The sequence below is a fragment of the Chiroxiphia lanceolata genome, chromosome 2, assembly GCF_009829145.1.
Source record: "Chiroxiphia lanceolata isolate bChiLan1 chromosome 2, bChiLan1.pri, whole genome shotgun sequence".
NCBI classification, from domain to species: domain Eukaryota; kingdom Metazoa; phylum Chordata; class Aves; order Passeriformes; family Pipridae; genus Chiroxiphia; species Chiroxiphia lanceolata.
In genome coordinates this window covers 3,948,195-3,973,638 of record NC_045638.1, presented here as the reverse complement: position 1 = coordinate 3,973,638, position 25,444 = coordinate 3,948,195, and the positions used below count along the sequence as shown (strand labels likewise).

Below are 25,444 nucleotides of genomic sequence, written 5' to 3'. Positions count from 1 at the left end.
TGAGTGTGGGGAGTGATAGTGAAACAAAGATTTATTGTGCCACTGACACCTGAGGGTTGCTGATGAAGAAAAAGCAGCATCTGAGCTAAAAGACAATACTATGTTGAATTCATGCTTTTTAACAAATTATGTCCCTGTTAAAAATAAATGCAGATTATGTTCAAAATGGTGTTAATCACCCAGATACCTCTGAATGTTCAGGTGCTTGCAGTTTGTATTTAAACAAGAAATAGCTCTAGGAAGAGTTAGCTAGATATGATTTCAAATTAAGTGAGAAAAGAATTGGTTTGATTTTGACATTTTTTTGACATTGTTTGTTTGTTTTTTATGGTAGGAACAAGTTAATAAGTGAATATCTGTTACCTTTGGTAATGTCACTGTCTTTCCCCATCCCTGTTTTTGTTTTTTTGATGGCTACATCTCTATGATAGAAATGAAAAGTACTTTTTATAGAGAGCAGGCAGGCTTGGAGTACAGAGTCCTGTCCACTTAGGTGAGATCAGGTCTCTCCTTTAGCCCCTCTCATCTCATGGAGGGTTTTTTCTGCAGGCTCTGCCACAGAGGAAGAGATAACCAGGTAATAGGAAATAAAAAAAAAAAAAAAGGTGCAGAAGAGTTTCAGCTTTAATATCTCATTTTGAAAGATTAGGTGAAAGCAAGTCAATGTAACAGGTTGGCCACACAATCAAATCCCATCTAACCATTCACAATTAATTATTCAAGCCTGTCTTTGTGCTCCTGTCAATTTGAACAGAAGAGCTGTCAGCTGATGAGTCTCTATTGAAGACCAGCCTCAGATCGTTATTATTGAGCTGCCCCTTCCCAGACTCCTGGGCCAGAGCTACTGTCAGAAAGAAAAAGAAATGAAACACAGGATATTGACTTTTTGGATCTATGGGATATTATTTATTTATTTTCCTCCTGCTTTCTGTGTTCTTCGCCCTGTGCTTTGCACGACGCTCCCTTTTGCTCCAGAAAGAGCTCAAAAAGTCCACGAGGCTCAGTTTACAGGGATTTGCATGTGTGTTCCACCTTTTTAATGGGAAATGCTCCAGGGGAGGGAGGTACTGTGTCTCAGCCGTGGTCGTGGCGCAGAATTCAAATCCTCAGGTCAGTGATACAAACTCTTGGGGCTCTGCCTAAGAGGATTGGAATGAGGAAAAATTGGCTTTCTCCCAGGAGATAAAGACTGTGAACTATGAAAGCAATAATGTTGACCCAAATAACAGTTGCTCAAGAGATTGAACCAGTGAAGAATTTGCTTAGAATAAATGCCATACAGCTGTCAGATTTTGCCACGTTAGTTTTCTTCTTATAAGATTCATTTATGGCTGTTCACATCCCTAAGCCATTGGCTTCATAAAAGAGTGTACCCAAATTAAAGTTGAGTATCAGGAAAAGAGAAGAAAAATAGTTTTAGTTCAGAGCTTTTTCTTCATTACTTCTTTTGCTGCCTAGTTTTGAAAAATAGGGATAATTATTTTTTTAATGTTCTTATCTAAAGTGACACCAGCATTTTTTGAATGCTCACATAAAATGTCTAAACTGCACTGTGTTTTCTCAGGAGAAAGAAGTGCATCGAAGCAAATTGGGTGAATATCCTTACTTTAGATTAATTTGTCAAAAAAAAAAGAGTACTTATAGACCTTATGCATTTAAAGCACTGTGTGCAGAGAGTCACATCTCTTTTTCAGGCAGCTGACATGCCCAAGTAAGAAAAACAGACCACTGGTGCAGGGTTTTAAATCCCTTTGAAGCCACAGTCTGGTGGCTTAAAGAAGACACCCATATATGGTTTACAGATCTCATAATCCTCCTCTACTTTAAGGTGTATTTTATCACCATGTGGTAATCATAGAAAATCATGGTTTGGGTTGGAAGGGACCTTAAAGATAATGCAGTCCCACCCCCCTGCCATGGGCAGGGACACCTTCCACTAGCCCAGGTTGCTCCAAGCCCTGTCCCACCTGGTCTTGGACACTTCCAGGGATGGGGCATCCACATCTTCTCTGGCACAAGAAGTTCCAGTGCCTCACCACCCTCACAGTAAGGAATTTCTTTCTAACATCTGACTTAAGTTTCCCTTTCAGTGTGAGCCCATTCCCCCTTGTCCTGTCACTGCCGTTCCTGATGAACAGTCCCTCTCCAGCTCCCTTGCAGCCCCTTCAGATCCTGGAGGGTGCTGTGAGGTCTCCACACAACCTTCTCTTCTCTAGGCTGAACTTTCTCAGCCTTTGTAGAGGAGGTCCTCTAATTCCCTTATTAGCTCTGGACTTGCTCCAACAGTTCCATGTCCTTCTTATGTTGGGGGCACCAGAACTGGGCACAGTATTGCAGGTGGAGTCTCACCAGAGCGGAGCAGAGGGGAGGCTCACCTCCCTCAGCCTGTGGCCCACACTGCTTTTGCTGATCCTCGTGGCAATTCCCTGCATGCAGTTGCTGTTGTTCTACACCTACAGTCGTGCAGGAGGCTGGGGGTGTGTCTGACTCACACTGTGCACCCTCAGACAGGAGACCTGCACCGACCGTGGGTGCAAAGGACACACTTTACATTCTGCACATCTTGGGTGGACTGAATGTGCTGGACCTATATAACCTTTTCTGCCAGGCAACTTCACGCTCCTTGGAATATCTGGGAATGCAGGAAAAGTCAATTATGGAGATCTTCCTGTATAAACATGATTGGCATGCTCAAGGCCATCTGTGCCTACGTCATGTGATGCCAACAAGGACGGTCACTCTGTGACTCAACATGGTCTTCAATGGCCTGTGGAGATAAAGCAAGAGAGGATGACTGCTCAGGAAAACTACTTAGGGTCCAGGCAATGTCAGTCTGTGTCTGCTTTGACATATTTATTTTGTTTGGTTAGGTTAGGGTTTTTTTCATTTGTTTGTTTTTTGTTTTGTTTTGTTTTTTTTTGTTTTTTAACTGATGCTGTTTGTCCTGAAAAATAAGTTTTAGAAGTGGGAAAAATGCTTTGTGTGACTTTCAGCCTAAAGTCCAATATTTAGAATATGAGTTTGTAGCATTTTTTTTTTCTAAAAGACCTCTGTTTCCTTAACATTCATCATTTAAAAGATACAAGAAAAAAAAACATTATAGTCACTCTGGTTGCTTAATAAACGCTGCAAATCAACCATAAAACAAAGCTAACAAAATAGGTGCTTTTTATCATTTGTGGAGCTAAATGTATCTGTAATACAGGAAAAGCTCAGGAAAAGCAGAGGAATGTTTAGCACAGCTTGGCTGAAACATTAATCTGGCCAAAGGCTGTATTTTCAAAATAATTTATTCTGAGGTCTTCACACAAAATGAGCACTGGTGCAAACAAAACAGGTACAGAGCTCTGATGAACACTCATGGAAAGACAAGAACAGGAGTAACATTTAGCTCATACACTTAGAGCTTTCCATGTTCAAACTGTGTCCTTGTTGTGCACCTACAGAAAGGGTTGAATCGTATCTGGCAGGTCTTCAGGCACAGCCCATAAAACGAGGAGTAAGGAGGGATGTTTTTGTGCTCAAAGCCCAGAACTGGGATACAGGATTCCCAAATTTGCCACAAACAAGCAAGTGAACTTCAGGCAAATCAATTAGCTTTAGTGTGCCTCAACTTCCCAGTCAAATAAAAACAGGCCAAAGATGATAATTGTCTGAGAAATTTATTTGGGCATATTTGCATAATGTTCCTGATATCTGGAGAGGCTTCTGTGAGCCTGTGATGATTCTGTGAGCAGTTCAGAGAAGGCAATAAAAAAACCCTGAAATACTTCTATTTATTCTAAAGGAATGATGCTTGTTGTGTTTATGATGTGCTTCCAGTCTAAGGGAAGCAATAGCACAGAATCACAGTAATCTTTATGAGATGGTCTGGACCTGCACATCCCTCTTAGTTTTGTCTCACACAGATCTTTGACATGAAGTTGGATTGAAATACCCCATAATCTTGAATTGATGCCCAGCATAAATTGCAGTGTGAATTTAGTCTGTGATGAAAAGTTATATTTACTGAACCCTTTTTATTGTTAAGAAGTTTACTTTAACAAAGATGACAGCAAACAGAAAATAAACAACGTGATAACCACACATCTACTCACAAGATTATAAGTCTTGGTCAAAGTGTTTCTGATTATTGAGAAGTTATAAGAATTATAAAACTTTGTAACCCACAAAAAGTTATGTTAGAGTGGAAATTGATGTGTGTGAGGGAGGGCAAAGTAGAGGAAAAGTAGGCATGGTTAGAGGAAATTGTGAAAAATAGTTTAGTTTTCAAAGAGCTGTTGAAAAGCAACTCCACAGACTTAACAGCACTGTCTTCTTCAAAAAGATAGAAATGTACATCATTAGTTGCTTTTTTCTTCCTTTTAAAAATTATTCACTGAACTCTTTCCCCAGAGGACTGGCCAAGAGTCTCCAGGGGAAACTACTTATTTTGTCTCTAGTTCCTAGTGGTGTTTCTTCCTCCCACAGTGAATATTTTGAATATTTTTTGTGCAAACAATATAGGTTTGATTTTACAAATTGAGCAAGAAAGATGCTAATTCCTTCCCATGTCATTACCTTAAACCCAAATCAACCTGTTTAGCTTTCCCTGATTTTACACTCTCAAAATAAGTAATTAGATAAAAATACTACAGTAGAATGTACTGTATGAAGCTTTGTCTCTGCTGCTGCACATGCCTTAAATAAAAATTCCGAAGGCTCAGATGTCTTGTGAAGCTCTGAATAGATCTTTTCATGAAAGGCAGTGGGTACAGTTATAAATTCCTCACAAAACTGTTCCTTCAGGTTGAGATGCTTCATTACCTTCCCAGTTACCTGCAGAATAAATGTGGTTAAACACGTGGGGCCACAGAGCTGCTCTAATTAACGTAGAGTAATATTGATTATTTGCAGTTAGTCAAAATAATCCTACTGCTGTTGGCACTTGTAATTCTGTGTGTGCCAGGCTGTGATTTATTCTGATCATACTGTCTATAACACTTTGTATTCTGGGCATACAATGACTTCCATAAACTATTAAGGTGCACGTTTGATGATGGTGACATAAACCAGCTGCTGTTCAGGCCAGAGGAGATGGAGGTTTTCCTTTTACCTGACAAGCTTGTGTTTAAATTTCCATGCAGATGGAAGGAGGGATGGGTTCTGTTCCTTGATTATACAAAGAGCAGAGCATAAGTTTATTTGTGCTAAGCCACCAGTCAGCTCCAGGCTATTTATTTACGTGGGATGCACCAGCAAAAGCTTGAGGGAAAAGATTTTAATCCTCCAGACAGCTCCATATATCATGGGCAAAGCTGAATCCTCTTTAATCAGAGCCCCTAAAAACTAGCTGGTGATTTAATATTATCTGCTTGCTTCCTAGCTGAAAAAAAGAAAGCAGATTCTGCAGCAATGTAGGCAAGGACTCAAATAATCTAAAACTGTGGTATTAAAGATTATGGCAGTTTTGTTAAATATCCTGGAGGACTGACAGCTAACAACAGCAGGTAGGGAACTGTAGCTGCCCATGCCTAATAAATTCATGGAAGATTAAGAGGGGGAACAATTAAATATAAACATTATGTGATCGGTCAGGTTTATACTATCCAATCATAAAATAGTGACAATTGACATAACCTGATCTGTGTACACAAAAATGCAGCTCCTGCATCTAGTTATACTTTATTTAAAAAATAAAAAAACCCATATTTATTCCTCCTTTATAAAACTCAAACTCAGCATACCTAAGTGGAATTGGTGTGGGCACTTGACATGAAACATGTTTTTGCAGTCTCAGAAACATGAAGGGGGCAATAAAATGTGTTCTGATTTGTATGATTTGCCTGACAATCTCATTTTCAGGATGGCCATGATCCTGGTACCCAAACTTATTCAGAAAATGATAACACTGCACATTTAGGAGCAAAATGCTCATATGACTTTCTGTGTTCTGAGGTTACAGAAACATAAATGAACTCGCGTTACAGTTGAATTTAAAGCAGCTAAAACCATGAATGCAGCTACCACCAATGTTCAGGACCTGCTGGATTTTGGAGCACTGTGTTCAGGCCTCTTTCTGTCTCCATGAGAAACCAAGAGAGTGCCAAAGCTCCTGTTCCTGTGGTAAAGCTGTGAGTGACTCAGCAGATAATCTCTCGCAGCTCAATTTATACAGACAAAACTGCAGCTCCATTTCCCTCCTTCCTCATTTTGTCTTTTTGTCTATTTTTCTTAATTATTATTAGTTTTGCTTTTTTTTTTCTTTTCTTTTAACTTTTTTCCTTTTCCTTCCTTCCTTCCTTCCTCCTTTTCTGCCTTCCTCCCTCCCTCCTTTTCTCTTCCAATTTTATTCACCCTATAGTTTCTATAGGCAGGAAATAGGCAGGTTTGTTGTAATAATTCATACGAAACGTCAGTGGAAATCTGGAAACTATGGCTGTGGCAAAATCTCTAGTTGTGAGACAGTAAGCCATTTGGGAATGGAGAAGTAAACCCCACAGTAGCTTAATTTCTTTAAATCCATTTTCTCTGGAGAGATGCAGAAAGACAGTGCTGTTCCCTAACATTCCTCAGAGATAAAGGTGCCAAAATGATAGCAATTTTGTGTTAACTGTTTTCCTCGTTAGTCTTTTCTACCTTGAGTTTAATTCTGGGGAAAAAAAAAAAAACAAACAACAAAAACCCACACAACAAACAGAAGGAAAAGGGAAAAACAGTGGCTTTAGAAGTGAAGGAAACTTCAGGCTTGCAAGCTCATGATAGAGGTACATCTCTGGGAGCTTTGAGGAGCCTGGAATAACAAATCAAATTTGTTAGCAGCCTCCTTTGCCTTGGACAACCACTTCCTATAGCTTTTATGCTTTTTTTTCCTTTCCTTGTGTCAGGAAAAAATGGGAAGATCTAGGATCTTGATCCTCATGAATAACATTGTACCGTGATGGTGCTCGAGTTATCTAAACCCAGACCAAGGAGAGACAAAGACCACGTAATGAATATTAAGTGTTTGGTTCTTCAGCAGGTTTGTCTGAAGGGTGGAGGTGGTAACCCAAGGGAGGGATAATTTGCTTGTAATTAAGAATGTTCATTACCCTTGGGCTGTAGGGCAGTGCTGTGGTTTCCTCCTGGACATGAGCTGCAGGTTGTTTCCCAGACAGGCAGAGGGGCAGTGGGGCGACGTGCTCCAAAGGTGTGATTTTTGTGGAATGAACGTCAGGGTTATCCTCTGTAAGGAGTGCTGGCAGGGCCTGTGAGCTTGGCTACATCCCATGAGGGGGATGTTGTGCTGCTTGGAGGAGCATGATCATGTTTTGTCCATCTGCAGCACCTCCTGTGAGCAACACCCCAGGTGTCTCACGTAGGTTGGGTACATCGAGTGACGCTTAGAAAAGTGAAATCCTTTCCCCCCTCTTTCCCTACGTGCCTGTCCTTCCTCCTCTAATCCCTGGGCTGTGTAGCAAAAGCATTCACAGGACTGTGACTTCAGGGCACGGTTTTTCCAGCACATTTTCCGTGCCCAGAGCAGCAGATTGTTTTGCTTTGAGAGTGATGCTGTTGCAGTGCTGTAAAACTGAGTTATAGGTCACTCTGCTTGGGCTCTCTGGGGAGGTCTCTCCCCTTTTCTGCACAGGTCACGCTAGAAACTTGCTGAGCAGAAGCTGTTCTATCCAGTGGAGGTGACAAGTGCTGCTGATAAGAGTTTATTTGTTCTGTATTATCGTTTGGCACACGATTAGATCAGCCATCTGTTCTCTTAATTTCGATCAACCCAATTTAGGCTGCAGTAACATAATGCCTTTAGATGTGTTTCCAACAAAGTAAAAATCAAATATGATTTTTTAAAACCATCCTGAGGATAATGTTACCCCCTATTTAAAGACTACCAGCATGCTGGGGGAAAAGGGCCTGATTAAAGAATAATTAACATCAAGGTTTTAAAAATATTCTCGTTTTCATACACGAATATTATGCACTAATTCGACAGGAAAGTGTTCACATTTTCTTATGAATTATACATGAGAACAATTTCACATAGGAAACCTAAACAGAATTATTTTAACTTATTAGTCAGACCTGTAAAATTTTATTTTAATCTCTGATATTATACAGTCTAATGGAAAGCATTAAAAACCTTACATAAGAGCAATTTCGTAATTGTTAATGTGACCTCTTCTCACTGAGAGGAAGGATTTGCTAATGCAACTCAACCGTAATGAAGTCATAGGTTGTTTGGGACACTAGTCAGCAAATAGTTAAAGGAAGGGTGTGTGTCAAAAATGTCATGGGATTTGGGGCCCTTAGTTGGGGTTGGTCAAGCCTAGACATGATCCAGTTTTCTCCACCTCTTCCCTGTTTGTTTTGTTCAGGAGAATAAGACACATCTTTCCAGGATCTTACTATGTATCTTCAGGTCAAGTGGTTTGCTGATATCTCAGATGAAGATATGAATTTGAGGTTCCAATTAGTGAGTGAGATTTTGTTGAGGGAAGTTGTTGATAAAACATGCAAACTGTTAAAACATTGGCCAATGGTGATAGGGGCTGGTGAGCTGTGTAGGGAGATGGGATCGTGGAGTTTTCCTGGAGTTTTCCTTACAACTGATATGAATATGATACAGAATGGAGGAAATCTATTCTCTGAGTCCATGACTCTGGAAAGGAGACCACAATTCAATGAATAACTGAAGCAAGTTAGCCCTGATAAGAGGACCTTATTTCCTGAATGGGTAAGTTGAAGAAAAATTTGTATAGAGGGGAGTGGTGACATTTTACATTCACTACAACCAGAACCATTTACTGAACTTATGGCCATGATTCAAACTTGAAAACTAACTTCAAAAAGGTGTTGAGCAAAAAAAAACCTACAGGAATATTTCAAGATATGAATAATTCACAGGAAATGATTTAGGAAGTTCAATCTGTATAACTAATTAAGGAGAAGGATGGTATAAGAGGTAATTTCCTCATGTTCTGTAAGTACTTAAATGGGCAGAAGATTTCTGACTGCAGAGGAAATCTGTAATGAAGGCACAGTAAGATCCAATAACTGGGGCAAAGGCAGATGGACCCAAACAATGCACTAACTTTCAAAAGTGAGAATAATTAACCACTGGAATAATTTACCCGGGGATATCACACGCTCTCCGCTTACAAGAAATCTTTAATCATGACTAATGTCTTTTTAAAAAACCTATAGAGTAACTTCCAGATATGGACTTGGTGCAGGAGTTAATGGGGGGAGCATGAAAGGTGAGAATAAATGACTCTAATGGCCTTTCTAGTCCGTGGATCTGTATAATTTGTTTCTGGTCTCACAGTGAGGCAGCTGTGTGCTGGTGACAGATGGGATGCTGAAGAAAGAGTTATGGGTTCCATTCCCTGTTTTTTTCACTAACTTGTGTGCATCTATCCATGGATCTCAGTGAGCTTCTCTGTAAGACATTTAAATGTTCACAGAATCACAGAATGGTTTGGGTTGGAAGGGACTTTAAAGACCATCTACTTCCAACCCCCTGCCAGGGCAGGGACACCTTCCACTAGACCAGGTTGCTCAATGCCCAATCCAACCTGGCCTTGGGTTTAAATACTATTTTTAACTAAGTTTAATGCTATTTTAAGTAGCAATATATTTCTATGCTTGCCTGCACCACCAGGGCAAAAGGTACTGAGGGTTCATGGCAGCCTTTGAACTCTTTGAATGAGACACATATTCCAGGTATTGGACCAGGTTGTCAAAGACCCCAGGCACTGAAAGCCAAAACAGATTTCAATGTCTCTGAAAATCAGATGCTGAAATTATTATAATCAAGTTTTCAAGGCATTAATACAAACAGTACCAAGGAGGAATAATAAATGGGAATTATGAGCTATATTTTGACAGTGTTCTTTTTAATTGCTCTGAAGGAGGCTTCTCTGTCTTCCTGTCTTGAAGCCTGCTAACAGCCAAACAAACAAAAAGCTTCAGTTTATCTGAAAGGATGTTTCATTAAAAAAAAAAAAAAAATATCTTTATTTGGCATGTTAAGTAGATGAGCCAAAAAAAATTGGGCTTTGTTACAGCAAAGCGAGAGCGATTAGATTAAGAAGAAAAAGCACTCCCTTGGATCAACAGGGCAATGAGAGGCTGTCGATCCCCATCCTGCTGCATTTCCAAACACTTTTTGAAGTACAGAAGGCAGAACACTCAGCACTTGGGCTTTGTCACAGCTGACAGCCTGTCTGCTTTAATGAAAATGCTCCCCGTTTAGGAGCTGACAGAAATTACAGGCACTTCCCCTTTTATTTCCCTGTCATCTTTTCTGTCTCAGCAGAAGGAGGGGTTGGTTATTAAAGCATTACATAAGTATGCAAAATATATTAAGGAGAAGAGAGGAAAAGGCAAAGCTTTAGCCCTGCAATTATACACAATGTCTGATGGGGAGAAATGTGGGATAACATCTGATATGTGACAATAACTATTTACTTTCAGTTATCTTTAAAGAGGGTGAGGCAAAAAATCTCTAGATAATGCTTTAAGTGAAGGTTTTATTATACTATTGCCTGAGTAATTTCCAGGAGGAAGATGATCTAAGCAGTGTTAGATAGCTCGAGTATGTTCATAACTTCTCTAGAAAATACAGCAAGATAACACAGAACAATTTCTTGGCTCTGCACAGCTTTCAAAAAACCTCTTTTATTAAGTGGCAGGCTTTTAATAAGTGTGCCCACTCTCACAGACCCAGATGTAGCACCGCATCTGAGGAAACCTTCTTCCAGGGCTGAGAGGGAAGGCTCCACTTGCAAATATAAATATAAAAATCAGTACAATGGGATCTGGAAATAGCCCACAAATCTGCATATATTCATCAGCCTGACAGTAGCCACTCCACATCCTCGTTCACATCCACAGTCCACACCCCAGCTGTGACTCCAGAGCAAATATTAGCAGCAATAACATGTACAAGGTAAAAATACTGACAAAAGTGAGCTTTCAACAGTTTTAAGGGGAGCTCTGAATTTGATCTTCTAACTTAATTTGTGACAGTTATTTCATTCTTATCCTGAGAAGAGTTACAGATTTAATTATTAATGATGGCCAGTTTAGACCACCTCTCAAAACTGTGCAGAGGATCTGAAAATAGTGAGAGCTTTAGAAAACCATAGAGAAAGGAATTTATTTTTAAGCTTTGGCCACATCTGTGTGATCTCAAACCTGTGTGTACTAGGAGTCTCCAACAGTGAGACTCTTTGCAGAAATGGAATTATATATATTGAGCAAAGGTGAAAATGGACCCCAGAAAAAGAAGCTCCTGAAAGCCTTTGTACAGGGAGCACATTGCTGCCTCTCAGCTGTTTGGGTTCCACTCACTTGACACAAATGCACAGCATGTGCAGGTTTACTGGAGGGACCAAAACAGTCACAACCACCCCATTAGCACCTTTTTATGTGTTCCTGGTCCTGTGATGTGAGAGCAGGCACCCACCCCGGCACAGTTTGGTGAGGGGGTTACATCCCAGCTGGAAAAATCTGATTTAAGTGTGGATTGGGCTGCAGAGGACATGGCAGACAAAGCAGCCTGGCAGCCCTGCCAGCAGAGTGGCATTGCTGTGGGCAAGCTCACGTCTGTGCTGTCTGAAATGCAGAGCTGGTTAATGCTCACACAGCTGGAAACAACAGCGAGAAGAGATTGCCTTTGCTGCATCCCCCAAGTAAAGCCCTTAAATGTGATTCCCATCTCCTGAAGCTGTCATTTTATGCTGCCCATGGAGCAGAAGGGAGACAACTGTGCTTCAATTACCTGTGGTTCTTATAACATATTCCTTGGCAAAGGTAGGTTTGCTTTATGAATATTTCAGGAGTGCAGAAGCTGCTTGTGACACCAAAGTCAAACGGCTCGTGGTTTTCACACCAAAATCCTAAATATCCTTCTAACTTAAAGTTAGGGGTAAAGACAAACCTTGTTAAAGGGTACAGATGTTCAGTATCACCGTGTGATGAGAAGAGAGGGTGGCACAAGTGTTTATGAGCAATGTAAACAAGGTTCTGAGTAACTGAGTATATTTGTGAAAGGAAAAGAAAGAAACACTTAGAATAGGACACTACATTATATCTAGGAGTTACATTATATTGTATTGGTTTAACTTATCACTACTAACTGTCTGTATCATTTCATCCAAACATTGCAGCTAACTATTAAAATAATAGATGTAAGATAGCTTTGTTTTTTTCATGTAAGCTTTTCAGTGCCATGTTTCAAACATCTGGCTGTGGAACTGAGATAGGATTTATTCAGGTGCTTTTCCTACTGCACTCTACAGTGCATTTTTCACAAGCCTTCTGTGTGCAAGCAATTAAATTTTCACAGGCATGTGAATGCAATGTGGCTTCTGTGTAAGAAAAAACCTCCCTAGCCTGTGAATCTGTAAATCCACCTAGGCTGGAATATTGAGGTGAGGAGATTCCTCTTGCCGTCCTGTTCTCCCTCCTCCTTCACACGTTTCCTTGCCCAGCTCTTCTCCTTTATCACTGGGCAAGTACCTCAACACCTTCTATTCCTCCGTTATGGTGATTTATTTTCACAGAATCATGGAGTCACTGAGGTTGGAAATGACCTCCAAGATCATGGATCCACCCTGTGCCCCATCCCCACCTTGTCCCCCAGCCCAGAGGACTCAGTGCCACAGCCAGGCCTTCCTTGGACACCTCCAGGGATGGGGACTCCAAACCTCCCTGGGCAGCCCCTTCCAAGGCCTGACCACCCTTTCTGGGAAGAAATTCCTCCTGATGTCCAACCTGACCTTCCCCTGGCACATCTTTAGGCCTTTTTCCTTTGTCCTATCACTTGTTACCTGGATGAAGAGCCAGATAAACCCTCCCTGGCTCCCCCCTCCTGTCAGGGAGTTGCAGAGAGGAATAAGGTCCCCCCTGAGCCTCCTTTTTCTCCAGACTAAACAACCTCACCAGTTATTTAACCCGGTGTGGTTATTTAATAATTCAATATGCATGCAAGGATGGGAGGGGTGGGCTGATGTTGCTTTATTCAATATTTTCTGCTCTAGGGGTCAGTCCTGTCCTGTGACATTAAAAGCCTGTTAATTTTATTCCCCATTTCTTTTATATTATGTTTTAAAGGAGATTGCCCTCTGTAATGATACCATTTCCTTTCTGTCTTCTCTCTGTTGGACTGCTTTCCCACTGATGCATTTGGGAGCAAGCATCCTGACTACGTTTAATTATTAAAAAGTCATTGCTCAAATAGAGCTCTGAAGAAAAGGAATTATTTCTTACTGCATATTACTGAGTATTAGTTCATAATGGGTTTCATCTTTGTGTACTCTCTCCTCTAATTCTGGAGCCAGGTGTATTTTATAATACATAGGTACAGGTATTTATATTGTGAGACCTACCAGCTACTAGAGAAAAAATAGAAGATGTAAAGAAAAGAAAATATATTAATATTTTCTCCAATGTAAGAGTTTTAGAAAAGCACATACAGCTTAGACTACAGTATTATTAAAGGGGAAAGATTAAACAGGTGAGGCTCAGGTTTGCAATGCATTCCAGACACATTATTTCCATTTACTGTATTATGGGAAAAGCTTCAGAGCAAACATGTACGTGTAGATTTCAGGTTTTTTTGTGTCCTTGCTTTTAGAGTGGGCATTTATAACAGAACAGAGGCACTTCTGCATGTGTCACATGATCCAAACTGCACATGTGACCATAAAAAAAAATGTCTTTGAAGGAAACTTAAACTATATTACTTTCAGTTTGAGTGAACGCTGGGAGAAATGCTGACCACAAAACATTTCAGTCTTGTTCAGTTTTAGGGGGCAGTCACTTTGCTGGGCTTAATTTTTCTCCTGAAACAAACTTTTCTGTGTAAAACTAAAACAAAATAATCTTTGGATTTTAAATGACGCATCTAGTGCTGATTATTTAAACCCTCCTTTTAGATACAGTCTGTCTGCCTGCTTCTCTGATCATAGACTACAATATTATCATATTATTATGTATTAACTCATCATCTGCCGGTGGCTCAGCCACAGAGTTCCTGAGGTGTAGAGGGAGCTCAGCCCATCCTGCTGAGGCCTGGAATACATGAACCCACAGGAACATGGGCAGGGTGGGGTGGGAATGCTTGCAGGTATCACACATGTGCACAACCTCACTGTCTTTCTGACACCTACAGCTCTGCTGCTGAATTGCCGTCACGTCATTCTACAATATTGAATTAAATTGAAATCAATCCATTGGTTCTTTACACTGTATTTTACTTCAGATGCCTCTTACATTATTCTTCAATTGTGTTATAGACCATGGCACATTTCTCTGTTTCATTCCTCACCTTTTCCTTACAGATTCCTACCTTTCTGCACATGAAGTGCAAATTAATACCTTTATATGCATTTGCAATGAGTACTTATTAAGCTTATAATTGGCAGCTTCAAGACTGGCCAAAAAAAATCTTCGTGACCCTCCAGCCTGTGTCATCCACCCTCCAGTGCAGCAGATATTTTAACCACTGCCAATTTTCATGTCTTCCAGGACCTAGATTTCTCATCACATCCACGGGAGCCTTGTATATTTTAGACGTACAGAATGAAGACGGGCTGTACAACTACCGATGTATCACAAGGCACAGATACACTGGAGAAACACGACAAAGCAACAGTGCAAGACTTTTTGTATCAGGTGATTCTTTTCTGTATCATGCTAAATGAAGTGTTTTGTGTGTCTGGTGTGCTCAGCTGGCAGGGCGAGTTCCTGTGCCTTTATGCACTAAAACCCACTTTCTCTGTCAAATAGAAGTGGTGAGCTGTGAGCTGGAAAAATAAAATGCCCCACTTTAAAATCCTTTCTTTCTGTTTTTTTACCTCCTGTTAGATGTATCCAGAGAGCCTGTAGAGTGCACTGGACAGTATAGTGAATTTTAGTAGGTTTAGAGTAATTTATGAAAGGACTGTGGATGGGATTCATCTGATCAAGAATAGGCTTGTTCAGGCAAAGTATCTAATCACCTTGATTTCCCTGTTAAGAAGAACCAAGGAAAAGGAAGACTTCCAGGGGTAGTGACCTGATCTACTTCAGCTGCCCACTTTGGGGTGAGATGAGCTGCCTCACAGTTCCTATTTCCCTCTGTTAACCATAGCAGGAGGTCAGGACCTTCATTTGGCTCAGCTGTAGATACTTCCACTGCGGCAGTCTCAGGTTAGGAGAGGTGCATTTCAGCCCTCTTTTTCATCCATCACACTCCTACCCTGGGGAAAACAGTGTGTTCCCCTGCTTCCAGGAGGGGTCTCCAGCCAGAAGGAGTGTATGGCCTGTGCCAGTCCACCCAGGCTGCTGCAGGCAGGCTGAGAGTCTCAAGGCAATGGCTTTGTGCACCAGGTGGGAAAATGAGAAGGTAGTTGGGGTATTTTAACTTTTCCTTGAAATTGTAAATCATCTCCTGATTGTTTTGTGTGATGGACTGTTGGGTTCCCCCCACACACACACCCCAAAGATTTTAGGATGTCAGTACAGCGCTGCTTCAATCCCAGCTTCTCCCCATTTTGTCTAATTGAGAGAAGGTGCCAGAGATGACTCCAGGTCTGAGTCTGGGAGTTGCTCTCAAACACCTCTGTGTAGGATTAGCACTTCTCCATCCCCCCTTCCTCTCCCACATTTCCCTGTGTTTGCATGTGAGCAAATCCAGAGTTGTTTTCCCACATCCATAGAGCTCACTAAGGCTGTATCCCAGATTTTTCTTTCTCCCTGTATCCTTGCCTTACAGAAAGCATGCCCACCATCCCTCTGAAAGCCCCCCTTTTCACTGTTACTGAGTTTCCCTGAAGATCCATCAGGGTGCAGTGACCTTCCCAACCTGACAGTCACTGGGGTCATTCTCCTTTTGACCCTCTCCTGTCCTGGTCTTTGTGTCAGAATAAAACTCTAGTGATTAGTCTCAACTTTCCACCCCTCTGTTGGGAGCCCTAAGGGAGGCAGAGGTGAGCACAAGGTTTTGCATTAATAACATACTTCCTGCCCTCCTCCAAAATGGTCACTGTTGAAGCACTTTGGAGTCCTCTGAACACACAGGTCCAGTACTTAAATATACTAATGATAAAAAAAATGGTGGGATTGATCGGGTTAGAATCACTTACCAATCAGATCCAGGAGTTTCTTCCTTTCCTGTGGGTAAAACTGCTTTTCCCAGCAAGGTGAAGAAGTAGTTTTCCTGCACAATAATCTGCCTGCTTTGGTCTTATAAGGGTAGGCAGGGTTCTATCCTTCTGGCTGGCTCCATAATATGGTCTGCTTCCGAATGATATCATGCTAAGGATGAGCCAGTGGTAACATAAATAAAATCAGGCTTGTTGTATCTTGGTTACCACAGGAAAAATTCCAGTTATTTCACTGAACAAAAGGGGAAAATGAAAGCTCTGTCTTGTTTGCAATTCAGGACAAACACCCTAGAAGATGTGCTCTGTGTGGAGTTGCCTTTTCTATTCTCCTCCACAGACCAAATCAAAATAGCAAATTTGACCTGTGTGTAATAGCTGGCTTTTTTAATTAAATGGGATTAATTATTCTCAATCAGAGCTAGAATGGGCTCTGATTTCCAGTCCTGTTAATCTACTGAACAAGAGCAGCAATTATAGGCAGAGTTTACCTCTTAATGTTTCTCTAACAGGTTTTCATTTTTCTTTACTGGAATTTATATTTCCTTTAGGAACTGAGGTCAGAGAATCCATGAGCATAGTTGTGAAAGGTGTACTTGCATGCCTGCCTTTTACATCCATATGTGTTCCTCACTTTTGGGGGGATAAAGCAGTTTGTGGTGGATATTGATTGTAGTCTCTTGGACAAGTGTTTAATAAAAGTTAAGCTTATCGATTTAAAGAGTGAGAAAGGTAATGTAGAGATAATAGCAAATACACATGGGAATAATTAGTGGCTATGACCAAAGCAAGTCTAATGTAAGAACATCTAGAAATCACATGGACTTCCTAAGTAAAATTAAAAACAAGGCTATTAACATGCAACAGAATATTCTTCTAATACCCATTATAGTGTGCTTTTCCAATAACAATTTTGTCCTGCCATGAATCCCAGCTCCCAGATTCTTTACTGCTTTTTAACCTCCATACTCTGAAAAATCATTATGATTTTTGAAAGCATAATGAGTTTCTTCCTCTGTCCTTTAAAGAAGATCCACAGTGGAATATTTTAGAATAGTATTTTGCCTTAGTTTATTAACCATTGTCCTTGCTAGAAGTCTTTTGCACTGTTATAGCATAGTAAAATAGTAATTCAAAAGCCAATACCACATATCACAACTGGATTATCTTATTTTGCTTTTTACCTCATTGCAGGTGATTGTAAATGAATCCTGGGATTTCTTTTGTGGCCTTTTTTTTTTTTTTTACTGGAATATATCACGTGTAGGAGCTCTAAATAAGTTTGTTCCAGGGACAACCCAAAGAGATGTTTTTACTGCCCATCTAAATATAGAAGTACAGGGTGCAAGAAAGCAGGTCCTTGGAATCATATTTTGTGTATCCCTGAATATATCTTAAATACCTCCTCTATAAGAACAAGGTCAAGACTTCTGAAGTATGTAGGCAAATCCAAATTTAGCTGTTCTGCAGGTGGGACTCCAGGCTGAGCTTCTGCTGCCAAGCCTCAGTTTGAGAGGGGACAAAGTGACATAAAGTGAACCTGGGAGAGAGGACTCTGTATGAGTGGGAATGCACAAACAATGCCTTTAAAAGCCAGTTGCACTCTTTTATTATTTAATTATTACTTTCAACGGAAGAAATTGATTTCACCTTCCTAAGAGCCAGAGCTGTAATTTCTTTCCTGCTCATGGTTTTACTCAGTTAATTCCTCAGGCTGCAGGGAGGAATCTCTGCCCTGGAGGCAGAGCTGCCTGATGACCCAGGAGGCGAGGAAGGAGCTGGGTAATCAATTAATCAAATTGACATTGGCCTTCCCAGTAGCGTCCTGGCAGATTGTGCTACCACCAAGCCAGACACAAACAGCACGGCAAGCTCAAAAATATAACACATCCTGTTGCCAAATGTGGGCCTCGAGGCCACTGATGTGTGCAAAATCATTTGTTTAACTACTGGCTGACGTGTTTCTAATGAGACAGACAGGACATTGATGTCAGCTGGATGTGGTTCTGCCTTCAGTGGCACCTAGAGAGCAGAGGGACCTCTGCTGTCACCTTTCACTGAACTTGGCATTTAGGGTTTTTTATCCAGATATTCGCGAAATAAATTTATTTATTCTATTATCTTAACATCACAATTTTGGTTTCTGGATTGACAGTGTAACTCCCATAGTGCATTGAGCTATTTGCTCTCACCTCCCAGGTGTGGCTGCAGTTCATGGAGATATATCATGGAGGTATATCATGGTGAGCTATTCATGGAGATATATCTAGGCTACTTTTAAACTAACTTGCTCAGGTGCTGATTATGCTATTGCTGGAGTATCTTGAATTAAGCATGAACTGCTCCTTTAATCTCTCCAGCTCCTAAGAGGAACCTGCTGCAGCTGCCCTGTGAGCAGTACCTGAGTTTGTTAAGTTAAGGACCACTTGAAAATGTCAAAATGGTTGCAGTCACGCCTACACCCAGGCAACTATGATGTAGATACACCCAAAAAGAGATTAGTGTGTCAGATAGGAGCTGAACATCAAGTGAAGTTTCTCTGTGAGTCAGAAATCTTAGCAAAGTGGGTGTGTGTGATGAGAAAACGCTTTGATGAATATTTGTTGATTTATTGTTCAGTATTTATGTTGTAATAGCTCCAGGAGGGGCTTCCAGCCCGCTGCACAAAACTATAAATCATGACAATTTCAGCCTCCAAAAGTTTTCAAACTTAAAAAAAACCAAAATCCCAAACAGAGTAGTATTTCTGGTGGGGTACATGCACCTCTGGTGAAGGCAATCCTGCCAGACATCTGTGAGATACATAAATATATGCCAGGTGCTTCACAAGTGTGTTTGTCTGAGAGCTGCTTTTGTCAGCAAGTTAAGCACCGAAAGATGCAGGATTAAGCTGTTCTTGTCACCTTAAGTTCTTGTTCCAGAGAAGAAGAAAAGACTTGTCTGTCAGACTGCAGACAGAAATTCCTGTGCCTTTGCCCATTTCTCTCCTGACAAGGGAATAAATTGCTCCTTAAATTCAAAGCCTTCAGACCGCCGAGAAGAAGGGACAATGTACTGGCTTCAGCCTAGAATAGAAGTAGCAATAATTGTTAAAGCAACACATTTCTGGCTCTGACAGGGAACAGAAAGGATGACCAGCGAAATGTTTGCCACCTGGAAAAAATCCAGTGAGAGGATTTCCAAGTAGTCCTGAGTTGCTTTAGCAGCATGTGCTGCTGGATCCCAGCCACCACTACTGAGCTGTTACAGACTGATGGCTGGGTCAGAGGGGCAAACTGTAGTACCCGAAACACTGAGCTGGTGAGTCAAAAACTGCAGGAGAAAAAAAAACTCAGAATATGCTGAGTTGGAAGTGACTCACATGGATCATCGAGTCCAGCTCCTGGCCCTGTACCCCACGAGTCACAGCGTGTGCCTGAGAGTGTCATCCAAGTGCTTCTTGAGCTCTCTCAGGCTTGTGGCTGTGAGGCTGTTCCAGCACTCAGCCACCCTCTGGTACACGTTTCTTAGCGGATTAATTTTAACGATCCCGTTGAAACAAAACCCTGCTGCTTTCCCTTCCAGATCCAGCGAATTCAGCTCCATCTATTCTAGATGGGTTTGACCACCGCAAAGCCATGGCAGGACAGCGAGTGGAGCTGCCTTGCAAAGCATCAGGGCACCCCGCACCAAAGTACCGCTGGCTGAAGGACAACGTCCCCTGGGAGCCCGACAGCAGGTTCAGGCAGACGGTGACGGGTCTGCTCATCGAGAACACGCGGCCCTCAGACTCCGGGAGCTACGTCTGCGAGGTGTGGAACAACTACGGCACCGCCGAGATGGTTGGGAGGCTCTACGTCAAACGTGAGTGTGGCTGGGGGACTGGGGGGGGGGGAGTGGAAAAAGCTTAGACAAAATTTATTAAACAAGGCCTGCTGTTGAGTCGTGAGGTGCAGAAAGGACTCCTTCGCTTTCGAAGCCAGACAAGGCCTAGAAAGCAAGTAGAGAGTTAAATTCGGAATATAGGTATAAGCAAGAGCACAAAGAATTTGCCAATACTTAGCTAAAATGTACTGCCAGAGCTTAAGGATTAGGTGGTACTGTACACTAAAAGAATGCTTACACACCTACATAAGTAAGATAAGGGGCGAAATCCACCACAGAGTCAGCAAAAACCAAGAAAGTTGAAAAGTTCAACAGAGGAAGAAGAGTAAAAATGTGACCCCCTGAGGCTGAAGAAACAGGAACAACTACCAAACATCACCCCAAAAAGATGACTCCACTCCAAACTCTGCCCAGACTCCACCTATTATGAATATTATAACTAGATGTTGCAATTATATGAATATGTATGTGAAAGTGTTGTAATCACCTGTAAAAATGGTATATAATCCTGTCTTTTCACTGAAGAGGAAGAACAGTTTGTCCAGCGCGAGCTGGCTGCTCTCCAACATTGCCTTAAATAAATACCTCGCTGCTTAAAGACTAAAACTTGTCTCTGAGCAGTTTCTCCGTCCGTGCCTTTTTGGGGCATAAAATTGGCATCACTTTCTAAACTCCTTCAGGCAGGAGTCTGGGCGTGGCTGAATCTTAGCCTTGGATTATGCCAGCAGTTTAAATTTAAAGGAATTACAGAGGTGTGACTGAACCGCTTTCATCCCGCGGGTTTTGGTGATTGGCAGAATGAGAATGTTTGTATGAAATTATTTGTTGTTCCGAACGATCAGACAAATTTGTTACTACAAACGACCAAATAAAATTATTTATTATTACAAGTGATTTATTATTACAAATGATCACTTAATCAGAATTATTTGCTACACAATACTCAAGCTAAAAATACTGGTAGTATAGTATGAGATAGGATAGTGCATTGTTCTGAAGCAGTTGTTGAAGCAATTATATTAAAGCAAGCAAAAATAAATAATCATTAAGGAGAGATTTGATGTGACTCACCCATACCAACACTCTTTCTCTCAGCCTCGAGGAGTAACCTTGGAGGGTGTCCCCACCCAAGGGAGGCATCTCCACACACACCTCAAGAAGGGTTGTGTTAGAAGAACCTGACTGTATGAAAGGGGACTGGACTTTTATAGTATAAAGTGACTGACTGCTAGTCAAAAATTTCCAGGCCAGCTACCAGCTCATCTGTCACATTCAACTTCAAAAAGCAGGATGTGTGTTGGGAGTTTGGTAAACTAGGCTGGTTTTAGCACAGTTCAACTCCAGAAGCATTACCATGGTGCCACCAGTAACTCCTCATAGACAGCTCGCACTGTTTGCATCCTTTGATTGCATTTTAGGTCTTGTCAGGGTAGGCCTTCCTACCTCAGTAAGTCCTGGGCTGAGCCCAGACCTCAGGCCACTTCTTGCTTGGGTGTTTTCACCAGGAAAAGTGCTGCCTTATCTTGCTGTACCTTCTGCTTTGTTAATTTATCTTAGGAATGATTAAACTTCTCAAAGTTGTGGAACAAGAGAAAGTCATCTCTGCAGAGATGAGTTAGTTGGCCAATTGAGCGATCAGAAGTGCAAATAGATGCAATTTCTGGTGTAGCTCTGTAATTTATCACATGGAGGATGTGTAATTTAGAAGCTTGAATTGGATGCTTAAAAAGAAATTGCAAATGTTCTCATAAATAAAGCTGCCAAACTCTCCCTGCCATGACTCATGTTGTTCAGCAATATTGAGTACTCGTACCTCCGCTCAGCTGAGTATTCATGTGTGAATATCCTGAATGTTTCACAAATTCTGCAAAGATAATTATCACTTCAGGAGCACCTCACTGGAAAAGTGCTATTCTTCTATTGTTAAAACAAAAATTATTTCCTGGAATAGAAATAATGCTTTGTGAACTAGTGTTTCCATCTCTGCAGCATGACTAGCAAACTGAAATGGGGCAAGTCTGTGAGAAGTTCAGGCCATAAAAATACCTTCACAAATACTTACACATAGTGGTTTTGGGCAAAATAAAATCAAGGTTGAAGATCAGCAATTCATAAATTATTATGGAGCAGCTTTGCTTCCCAAAGTATTTATAAATTGAGTTGAAGTCAGTCTGCCTGGGATGATACAAAGTCAAAACTTATAGTAAATACTTTCTGTATTAAGCTGACAGAAAGCACCAGTTGGGAAAAGGAGTTTTACCCTCCTCTGCAAAGGGGGAAGTGGTTCACTGGCATCACCATGACTCTGGGATGTTGGTGATGCCCTCGAGTGTGATTGTTTTGTTTAATGGGTCATTTACAGTTCTGAGCCTTTGCGGTCTTTTTATAGGAAACATGGAGATATTCAGTGGTGAAAGTAATCCCTTACCTTTATAAGGAAGTCAAACCAATATATACAAACCATGAGATGAAATCTGTGTTCTATAATAACTGTTAGGTGGCAGGATAAAGATTGTTTTCCTTGCATTTATGTTTATGACTTCTCTTCAACACTTCGTCCTCTTTTTTATGATGCAAAGCTTGCATTATGTATGTCCTACTGTTTCTTAAGGCTGACTTGAAAATGTTGTAGTCCTCCCACATCAAAACAGAAAATCTTGTGAGCCCACACACTGAAGCACTTCCATATCCATGTCTGATGGATATTCGTGGGTGTACCTACGTTAGCATCTTCCACCCTTGAAAGCTGATCTCCTTATCATTGACATACACTGCACTGCTTCACATCAGGGAGTAACTTTGGAACACATTAACTGGACTTCTTTTGCAGGAAACTAAAACAGAAGATGAACTTCAGGAATGCACTTAATGTACCAGTTCAAAGGTGCACACTGAACTCATGAGAAATAACATTCTAACCTCCCAAAACATGTGTAGTGCCGTGTCTAGGCCCTCAGCACCAACAGTGTTACCTGTAGATCTGCTCCTGCTGTTCATTTGGGCATGGGATTATATCATGTGTTGAGTAGGCTATCCCTATTGATCTATTTTTTTTTTTTTTATCATGGCTGTTAATGGCAAAAATGCTTCTTGGAGTGAACACAGTCATCTGTTGTTTGTTTGTGTGGTTTTTTTAGAAGGGTGTGGCCGTGCTTTTTATCGTTCTCCTTAACTGATAGTTAATTTGTTACTTGCACAAAAATGCACCTCTGTAACTTAATATATTCTGTTTCCCCTTTATTTTGATTTAAACCTCCAGAGCCACTAAAAGCCACCATCAGCCCCCGGAAAGTCAAAAGCAGCGTCGGCAGCCAAGTGTCCTTGTCCTGCAGCGTGACGGGGACTGAGGACCAGGAGCTGTCCTGGTACCGGAACGGGGAGATCATCAACCCCGGGAACAACGTCCGGATCACCGGGGTCAACCGGGAGAACCTCATCATGGACGGCATGGCCAAGAGTGACGGGGGAGCCTATCAGTGCTTCGTGCGCAAGGACAAGATGTCTGCCCAGGACTATGTCCAGGTGGTTCTGGAAGGTCAGTCTCCACTTGCTTTCCCACTAGCAATCCTGGTGTCTGTAATAATGTATAAGTTGTCTTTGGTGCCGTCGTTGTAAAGTGAACCCTAAAATCGGGGGGTACTCACAGACTCTCGGTGGGTTTTGTCGTGCCCCACTCTGGGCAAAAACTGATAGAATGGAAACACTGGTTTGAAAACCAGTGAGGGAAGATACAGGCACCCCCAAAGTGCAGTGGAAGGGTTATAGGAAAATTTATTTCCAAAGTCAAGAACACTGGACTTGAAGAACATTAACCTCAACAGCATTTCAAACATCAGGCCTGGGGGAAGACGCGCCCCCTGTTCTTCTCAGGGCTTTAGTAATTCCTACCAGCCCCCTCTGTGGGGGCCTTCAAACATGTCTGTAAGGACTGACCTTTTTCTCATACCAGGGAGAGTTTCTCTGGAATGCAGAAGAGAAAACATCTGAAACCATCTCTGGAAAAGATGCCTCTTCCTGACAGGAAAGTCTTCCTAAGCGAAATAAGCCCGAATCTCCTTGCTGTAAATCTTCCAGAAGAGTCTTCTACCCTTACACATTCCCAAGCAGGTCTCTATTCAAATCCAAACCTCTCCTGGGCAGAGCTTTTCTGTTTGGCCTTATTGGCCGAAAGCTTGGGGATCATCTTAAATAACTGACACAACATTCTGCAGGATAATCAAGTGGGGAGAGTCATCAATTTGTACAAAGGCTGCTCACTAATGAGGCTGTAGTGCAGGCATGGCATGGACACTATTTTTAGAGTCTTTATAGGAAAAGAAGAGATTACCTGCCTGGACTAAGTTACCTCGGCAACCATCTCCCGTGACTAAGAAAGCCTAAAGAGCATATTGATAATCTATCATGGTGTCGAGAGAGTGCAGGTTATCAGAGAGCAACAGCAGGAAAGATTTCAAAGACACTCAGGTCTCGCTGGGAAAATAATGTCTGCTTTCATCTCAGAAAAAGCCTGTCACTTGAATTAAAAAAAAGGGGGGAAAAAAAAAAAAGAGGAGGAGGGATGGCAGAGGTACATGGTGTGCACACTCACAGGTTTATTGGTCCTGTGTCGGCTTTCTCTCAGGATAAAAAGCTTTTTTGTTGTTGTTGCTGTTGTTCTGCTTTCTGAGGGATGACAGTATCTAATGCACAGCAAAGGAAAGGAAGAGAGTCAGGGATGAAAATAAATAAATAAATTAGGACTCTGTCACACAACTGATGGGACAGAAATGAAAGAGAGAGGGGGGCAGAGGAAAAAATTATGAGATCAAATAAAACCAAATGCTCTTCCAGGCATGCTGAGGCCTTTCAGCATTCTGAGAGTGCCAGTGCTTATGTTTTTTACCCTGTGACAAAGAAGGAAATTTTGCAGCCCTGTTTTTAATTCTAGTGTCTGAGGAGTCTTGCACACATCATGCCAGTTCCCTCAGTTTCCTGTGTGATGTGGCACTGATGTTGCAATGGAAGAATCCTCCTAAATTTATAGGTAATACATAGCAGACTGTACATGAAGAGATGAACAAATAATGCATCACAGAGGGCATGAGACTTCTCAGTCTTGTCCTGACATCCTCTGTCCTGCACCAGGTTTGTCCTTAAAGGACAAACAAGATGAGTTTCCAACTGTCTTCAGCCCCTCTCTGGGTGATGATGCACGTTTTCCTCCTGTTTTTGCAGTCACTAATGCTGTAGGAACATTAGTTTACATGCCACTTGGCCCTTTAAAACCCATCTTGAGACTAGATTGCTCCTTGTGTTCTTACTGCTCCCAACTGCACTGAAATTCCATCTTACATACGGCTTGGAAAGGAATATTTTCAAAGGAAGACAAACATGCATTGAATGACCCCTGAGAGAAGTTCCTAACTAATAGCAGGATGTCAGCACTCCTAAATGTTCCCCCACTGAACTCTCTGGAGAGG

The 25,444-nt window shown here is 41.5% G+C and overlaps 1 protein-coding gene across 2 annotated transcripts in view; it reads left to right on the top strand.

Annotated features, from left to right (window-relative positions):
* Nucleotides 1-25,444, top strand: part of DSCAM (DS cell adhesion molecule) — a 448,565-nt gene that overhangs the window by 248,885 nt on the left and 174,236 nt on the right. For both annotated transcript variants that reach the window (XM_032678156.1, XM_032678157.1), the window contains 3 exons: nt 14,506-14,652; nt 19,686-19,964; nt 23,245-23,520. In XM_032678156.1, coding sequence (XP_032534047.1) covers nt 14,506-14,652; nt 19,686-19,964; nt 23,245-23,520 — 702 coding nt within the window. The remainder of the gene's footprint in view (nt 1-14,505; nt 14,653-19,685; nt 19,965-23,244; nt 23,521-25,444) is intronic.